At 37.7% G+C, this 8,895-nt stretch overlaps 1 protein-coding gene across 1 annotated transcript in view; it reads left to right on the forward strand.

Moving 5' to 3' along the window:
- Positions 1-8,475, forward strand: part of LOC144440200 (Golgi-associated plant pathogenesis-related protein 1-like) — a 9,304-nt gene extending 829 nt beyond the window's left edge. The window contains exons 2-6 of the mRNA XM_078129500.1: positions 5,096-5,138; positions 5,673-5,828; positions 6,612-6,884; positions 7,364-7,441; positions 7,923-8,475. Coding sequence (XP_077985626.1) covers positions 5,096-5,138; positions 5,673-5,828; positions 6,612-6,884; positions 7,364-7,441; positions 7,923-8,089 — 717 coding nt within the window. The 3' untranslated portion in view covers positions 8,090-8,475. The remainder of the gene's footprint in view (positions 1-5,095; positions 5,139-5,672; positions 5,829-6,611; positions 6,885-7,363; positions 7,442-7,922) is intronic.
- Positions 8,476-8,895: the final 420 nt, after the last annotated feature.

Consider the following 8,895-nt stretch of genomic DNA (forward strand, 5'->3'; position numbering starts at 1 on the left):
AGTTTAAAGTTACCCCTGATCGGCTCTGTGTTTAAAGTTACCGTTGATCGGCTCTCAGTTTAAAGTTACCGTTGATCGGCTCTCAGTTTAAAGTTACCCTTGATCGGCTGTCAGTTTAAAGTTACCGTTGATCGGCTCTCAGTTTAAAGTTACCGTTGATCGGCTCTATGTTTAAAGTTACCGTTGATCGGCTCTCTGTTTAAAGTTACCGTTGATCGCGGCTCTCAGTTTAAAGTTACCGTTGATCGGCTCCCAGTTTAAAGTTACCGTTGATCGGCTCTCAGTTTAAAGTTACCGTTGATCGGCTGTCAGTTTAAAGTTACCGTTGATCGGCTGTCAGTTTAAAGTTACCGTTGATCGGCTCTCTGTTTAAAGTTACCGTTGATCGGCTCTCAGTTTAAAGTTACCGTTGATCGGCTCTCAGTTTAAAGTTACCGTTGATCGGCTCTCAGTTTAAAGTTACCGTTGATCGGCTGTCAGTTTAAAGTTACCGTTGATCGGCTCTCAGTTTAAAGTTACCGTTGATCGGCTCTCAGTTTAAAGTTACTGTTGATCGGCATTCTGTTTAAAGTTACCGTTGATCGGCTCTCAGTTTAAAGTTACCGTTGATCGGCTCTCAGTTTAAAGTTACCGTTGATCGGCTCTCAGTTTAAAGTTACCGTTGATCGGCTCTCAGTTTAAAGTTACCGTTGATCGGTTCTCAGTATAAAGTTACCCTTGGTCGGCTCTCAGTTTAAAGTTACCGTTGACCGGCTTTCAGTTTAAAGTTACCGTTGATCGGCTTTCAGTTTAAAGTTACCGTTGGTCGGCTCTCAGTTTCAACTTACCGTTGATCGGCTCTTTGACTATTTGATACGAGCACCGAGAAATCAATAACAAATTGCATGTTCTACATTTAGATCCAGGATTGTAATTTCTTGCCACATTAATTTGTCTAAATGACATAAACCATTTAATACATATTACAACTTTAATTTGTGCAGACACTCTGTGCTAAAACTTTCACGTCTGCATAGTGAGTGTGTATAGCGAGTATGCACAGTGAGTGTGCATGGTGAGTGTACATATTGGCACGCTAGTTCATTTCACAAATATCGCAAAAAAAGAAAGAAAAATATATTCATTCATTCAAATAATCTTGCTAATTTAAAATACAGCACGTACAGTTTCTTATTGGTTTCTTATTCATTCAAAATGAATCGCTGAACCTGAAATGGACTGTAACATTCCTCCGTAGTTACACGGAGTATACAGCTGAAAGCAATCGTTGCCGAGTTGCTAGTATCGGGTATTCGTAACCTTCCATCCCATGGTTTCAAGGTACACGTGTAAACCTTTAGACACTCCTTCATCTCAATACGATGTGTCGAATGCAATTAAGTCATTTGTTACGAATAAACTACATTTTCCAGTAAAATTTAGACAATGAATTTTATTAATAGTGAGGCGGATAAAATTTGGTATAGACAATGTTGAAAGGACCGGTCAGTTTCTCCAGCCGGGGTGGGGGGGGGGGACGGTGGATTCTTAAATCGGGCCGATAAAAAGTCACTGAACCCCCCCCCCATCTGTAAAACCAAAAACAGGCTGAACCCCCCCCCCATCACTTAATTCTAAAACATGATGACGTGACTCAGTATGGACTGCTGGACTGTCTCGCATCTACTTTATAAGATCCCGGGTTAGCACTATCAATCATCATTACAATTATTGACTACACAGGGTAAATATATTCCAAAAGGAGTTTAATAGCATCTTGACAGTGAAAGGTAGGGGGAAAGCTTGAGAAGGGAATATGTACATCTCTTATGGGGGAACCTAGGGGGCCTCTCCCTAGAAGTCCTGGAGGTTTTTTACACTGAAAGGTCAATTTTGAGACTATTTAGATCCTTTCAGACAATAATTTCCAAGCTTTACAAGACAGCACCAACATGTAAAAAGAACAAATACTTTTGAAATATTAAGTTTGATAGCATCTTGACAGTAAGAGACTGGAATATGTCCACCTCATGTGGGGGGTCCAAGGGGTCTCCCCCTAGAAGCCCTGGAGGAATGTTACTCTTGAAGACAATATTTACGCTATTCAGACCGTTTCAAGCAATAACTCAATCCAGGCTTTACAAGACAGCACCATCAAGCATCAGAAACTATTCTTTATAACTTACATAGGTTTGAAATATGTTCTTAAAAGTTAAACGGCATCATTATATACATGTAGTAAAAGTCAGCACATCTAATGGTAGTATCATTGGTAGGGGAGATTTGGAGGTTAAGGCAATTTTAGACTATATTGGCAAACATTTTCACATCTTTAAAAGATATAATATCAGAATTGGGTGAAAATATTTAAGAAAAGTTTAATACCATTATGACAGTAAAAAATTGTTGGTGCATCTGATTGTAGGTTGAATGCAAGAGTGACCTCTGTGTGTGAGGGAGTCCTTGGGGGTTTCCCCCTGGCAGATGTGCAGTTTTTTGCTTTTATTAAGGCAATGTTTAGGTTATTCATAGCCTTTGGGGTAATATTTCCAAGCTTCGAATAACTAATGTAAGTAAATGTAAGTTTTAAATGAGCTTCCATATCACATAAAAATGGTCCCGTAACATAGGTATAGGGGCATTAATATTGCATGTATAGTAAAGTCACCGGTATGTTACAGAACTTTAGTTGTTCATACCTAGTGTATAATAGAAACTTGAATCTTATGAGATGTGGTGATTTGTAGTGTAAATAACATGTAGTGTCCAAAATAGAAAGTGTATTAATCCCTTCTGACAAGTTCATAGTGGCGAGTAGAACAATTTAGATTAACTTCTTCTATAAACTATCTATGAAGATTACCATTACAAAACCTTCGAGTTCACTTTTGCCCCAAAGTGCAATATAAGTAAAGCACTGGTTGTGAAACAGCCAAGCATTTACACGACATGTTCTGTAACTAGTGTGGTAGCTAGGTAATATATGTATATGTATATGTATAGTTATGTTTGAACTAATAAGTAATATTAAAGAATTCATGTAAGAAACAGGGATAAGAACAAATATTTACATGCACCACATTTCAGACAAGGCTATATGCTATTGTAGAAAAGGGATTTTTTTCTTCCATCACAATCCAAAACACAATGACCCCCTATCCAAAATTTTCAAACACAGCATGACCCCCTACTGCCAATTTCAAAAAAGGGTGACCCCCTACAAATCTACCGCCCTGCCCCCCCGGCCAAAGAAACTGACATTTTCTGCCTTATACTTGTCTAAATTGCAATGAAACACTTTGCTTACATCTTTTGACAGTCACTGGGCCAGAAAATAATTCACAGTGTACATATCATATAAATTTAGCCCGGTTTCCTAAATGTGAATTCCATTTGTTGATCACTTTCTTTAACCTAACGATAACAACCAAAGTACAACTTGAGAAATAGCACCAAAGAGTTGCGGTACGTTGGCTTCTCCTTTACCAAGTAGCTTACATTGCATTTGTACCCTTGGTGTATTGTACCCTTGATGTATTGGTTATTACTGGATTGAAGGAAAATTCCAATGCTCACACATGCAATGACAAAACTTTGCCATACTTTGTTAGGCAATCCTCCGAATGGCACATTCTACCAGTCTATGTCGGGCTAAACCGTGTGTGATGAGTATGAGGACACATATCTGAATACTAAACATGAGAGACTATATATTTACAGGTACTTCAGTTAAGATTAAACCTGGTGGGCAGTTAGTAATGTGCATCATACAGTAACTGTATTAAACATTAATTAACTGTATTAATCAAATATGGAATGAAGACTTCAGAGTGTTTATATGTGGTTTAGCTTTTACATAATGTGGTTTCCTCATGTCATTGTGTGACAATAGTTTGTCTGTCTTTAACTAGAAAGCCAATATAATATCTCAACATAATACAGTAGTAAACATATGAATGGCGATTTTGAAATGCAAATCTTTTTAAATAAATTAAAAATTCCACATATACACAAGACCCAAAGTGGTCAATGTGTCGGCATATTCTTATATCGAAGGAGAAATAAAAGATAACATGACAATTTAGGATTTTAACCAAAATATTCAAGGTCATTTTGGCGGTGTCAAATTTATGAATGATGGAGTCATTTGTTTTACCCAGGGTACATCATAATGTATTAGACATGATAAATAACATATGATTTGACATGTTGATATCTGAAATCGGTCCACAAACACCAATATTCTAATTTTGTACAGTTTCATTTAGCGGCCATCTTGGAAAATGGCGCCCATATTGGATTTTCAAGTGGCTATCGTTATTTTCATAATCAGTACATTAAATAGAGTGCACATACCAACTTTCATGCTTGTATCACGATTTGAACTATTATGTCACTTATCCGCCTCACTGTAACAGTCAAACATATAAATACACATAGACTGATGCAATTGGCTGACAATACTTTCAATGGATAAATGTATTGGTACTGAAAGTACTTAGGTAGGATAGCTATACAATATATATATATATATATATATATATATATATATATATATATATATATATATATATACTGAACATATTCAATATGTCTATACTGGAGCAAACAGTGCTCAATACATATACATGTAGAGCGGTACAACTACTAATAATAGTACGGTATCAAGTAAGATACACAGGAGCCGTTACACAGTGTTTCATGCTTTAGCAATCATCAGACGACTAACAGTCAGTGATGTTCTACTATTAAAGTTCAACAATTCTCAGATTCCATTTCACGTTGAAATGTGTTGTTATCGAATGGGATAGATAGATAGATGTATAAACAGATAGACAGAAAGGAAGATAGTTAGATAGTTAGGTAGGTTGATTGATAGGTTAACTAACTGACTAACTAACTGACTGACTGACTGACTGACTGACTGACTGATTGATTCTTGATTGATTGATTGATTGATTGATTGATTGATTGATTGATTGATTGATTGACAAGTTTAGATAGATGTGTTGATTGTTTGGATTGACTAAAAGAATAAAAGACAGAACCAAAGAGAGAGGTAAACGAAGTGACTAGACACTAATCAAATTAATATGACTATTTCTCCTACTTTTAGCCAAGTCATGTGACAGGCCCAGAGAGAATGCGAAAAGATGCTGGTAAGTATATACGTCTACGTCATCTATGATGTCAGAAAATGTTACACACCTATATATATGCCATATGATCTATAATGTCACGTCAGAAAATGTTACATAACTACATATATGCCATATAATTTCAATATTATATGAACTAAGCCACCGATGTACAAATATTACAAATTGTTGTCAATACGGACAGAATAAATACAATACTTTCAATTTATAAACCTCATATAGAAAAGACAACAAGCAGAAGAGAACACGATATATAGACAAACAGACATACACACAGACAGACAGACAAACAGACGGACGGATGGGCGGGCGGGCGGGCGGACGGACGGACGGACGGACAGGCGGGTGGGCGGGCGCGCGGGCGGGCGGACAGACAGACAGACAGACAGACAGACAGACAGACAGACAGACAGACATACACTATAATAACACCGAAACAGAGCATCAAATAAACTATAAATGTTACATGTGCACAGGGATGCATGTACACATTGTTCATGTTTTAAAAAAATATATATTTTATTGTTTTCACAGAGGACCTTGCGCCATACAGTGATGAGTGTGCAGCTATCTATCCCGAGAGTCCTTACGCATGCACTGATCGTACTGGTTGGTGCATGAGAGCTGATGAGATTTGCGATGGATTTGTATCTTGTGAACATAAGGGTGATGAAAAACGAAAGGACTGCGGTAAGTACAACTTGTTTACAAATGTGTGGGTTTTGTATAGAGTCAAGATACACTAAGTGGTGGGTGAAGTAGTATGGAAGTGGTTGTGTGGTGGTGGGAGAAGTAGTATGGACATTGTTGTGGGGTGGTGGGAGAAGTAGTATGGACATTGTTGTGGGGTGGTGGGTGAGATAGTATGGAAATTGTTGTGGGGTGGTGGGTAAGGCTGTGTCGAAATGGTTGTGGGGTGGTGGGTAAGGCATTGTCGAAATGGTTGTGGGGTGATGGGTGAGCTAGTGTGGGAATGTTAGTGGGTGACGTCGTGCCTGTGGTATGGTGATGGTGGGAGAATTGTTCACATATAAAGTCGTAATAACCTTTTCTACGTTTTGAAAATTGTACTACATAGACCATCCCCTCAATATATACACATTTAATTATATACTGATTGATAAGAGCTTGTAAATTATCTGTTACTGTCGCATTCCTACATCCATCCATCCACGGCCACCCACCCACCCACCCACCCCCACACACATATGTACGTACGTATGTACGTAGACGTACATACATACATACATACATACATACATACATACATACATTACATACATACATACATACATACACACGAACGGAATCTACCAGTTTCTGTGTTAGTTTAACTGTCAGGTGTTGTTGGATCGATGCCTACACGTTTCACTTTTCATTCCTCAACTTCATTCCACACATGCAGGCAATCGTGTGAACGTATATGGGCATGTCAGTGAACAAACAAACATTTCTTCTATATTCACTTTACAGACTGGGGAAAGACCGATGACAGTGGATGTACAAAACCAAAACAAATAGGTAACAAAGGTGTCGAAGACTTGAAAACACAAATTCTGGAGGCCCAGAATTATTTCCGATGTCTCCATGGTGTACCAGCTCTTGTTTGGGATTCCAAGCTAGAAACATTCGCTAAAGGAGTGGCGAGAAGAAACGCTGCTGTCGGTGATATTAGCCATACCCACGACGCCATCTACGGTGAGAATATCGATATGAAGGAACTGAACAAGAAGGAACAACAAAGTGGTACGTAAATGTACATCTATGAACTATGACCATCTCTAAACGTGTGCGTGTGTGCGTGCGGGCGCGCGCGCGCGTGTGCGTGTGTGTGCGTGCGTGCTTGTGTCTATCTATCTATATATCTATCTATCTATCTATCTATCTATCTATCTATCTATCTATCTATCTATCTATCTATCTATCTATCTATCTATCTATCTATCTATCTATCTATCTATCTAGGATATGTCTGTCTGTCTGTCTGTCCGTCCGTCTGTCTGTCTGTCTGTCTGTCTGTCTGTCTGTCTGTCTGTCTGTCTGTCTGTCTGTCTGTCTGTCTGTCTGTCTGTCTGTCTGTCTGTCTGTCTGTCTGTCTGTCTGTCTGTCTGTCTGTCAGCCCTGTGCATGTCTTTGTCTAGATCTGTTAGCCTGTTTTTCTATATCTGTCTGTTATATGTATGTAATTTGACTTATCTACTACTGTAACAATGATGTGTTTACAGGTATGGGTTTCACCAAAAATTGGTACCGTGAAATCGAAGACTATAATTTTGGAAGTCCAAACCCCTTTGGTCGTACTGGTAAGTTGATATCATATCGTTCAATCAACTCAGTGTCCGCAGGGATAAATGTTGGAGGGGTATGCCAAAGGCGAGTAAGAATTCCTCCTACCCACCCCATGCACATTATAAATTAAAACGTCATTATAAGCCTATCGCTTGAAAACAAGTAGATACTTGGATTAATGTCATTTGGTATAAACAGACAGAAACACATCGATCTTCCAGTTGGTTTATAAACGAAATTATACCATGTACAAGCCAAGTTATTGTCTTTGAACAGAAAATATGGATAATGTAAACCAAGTCGTTGTACGTCACCCGTGTCTATACGTCACTGGTTCAGTGGTGCTCAAAATATGATTGAAAACGTTCAAAACTGACATTATTTTTCCCGATTTAAAAATAGATAAATTTTAGACTGGGGTGAACAAAGACAGCTATCGAGAATAGCAGAGACAGACAAAGTCATTAAAATATCATGTATTTACATTAATTAAAGGTCACTTTACTGCATTGATCTGGAAGGGAACAGAGAAAGTTGGATGTGAATTTGCAGACAAAGCTGGTAGTCCATTTAATCTGTATGTGGCTGTATGTAACTATGAACCAATGGGAAATCTGCTTACAGTTGAAGCTTTTAGCGAGAACATACCACCACCATTGTAATAATGTACCGGGAAACTACTCTCAACCAAAGACAATTAGCAGACGATTGATGAATTCCACAGTAACTTATTATCACGTCTCTAAGACTGATATTTATTAAAGCTCAGAGTGATGAGATTGGCTTAGACAACCAGGAACAAATATTTGAGATTATTTGAGATTACTGATTTAATTTACACTTTGAAATGACATACATGTATACTGCGTGTAGTGTTGGTAAAACTAATGTTGTATGCAATTGACATATACTGCGAGTAGTGTTGGTAAAACTAATGTTGTATGCAATTGCTACATTTTACTTGAAGTATTTCAAATGTCTACTTGTCTACATGTATGAATTTAAACTCACGGACTACATGATTAGGCGCAATAAATGAATTTCAAAATCACAACGTGTATATTTTTTGTTCTTACTATATATATGTATATATATATATATATATATATATATATATATATATATATATATGTGTGTGTGTGTGTGTGTGTGTGTGTGTGTGTGTGTGTGTGTGTGTGTGTGTGTGTGTGTGTGTGTGTGTGTGTAATAAATGCCGTCCGAGTCAATACACGCCGACCGTCAATATAATCTCACCCACTCAAGTGTTATTGGCTGTTAGCTTTATGTACACTATATTACTGCGTAATACACGACATTTCAAAAGTTTGAATGGTGTATTCTATTTGCATGTAATTAGGTTGCTTTATGCTAGTCTTGTTGAATAGAGACATAAACATTTCTCTGAAAGTTGTATTTTTGATAAGTCCGTCATCAACACCACAATACAGTCTTCAGTTATTGCGACTTT

Source organism: Glandiceps talaboti, chromosome 9 (assembly GCF_964340395.1).
Source record: "Glandiceps talaboti chromosome 9, keGlaTala1.1, whole genome shotgun sequence".
NCBI classification, from domain to species: Eukaryota; Metazoa; Hemichordata; class Enteropneusta; family Spengelidae; genus Glandiceps; species Glandiceps talaboti.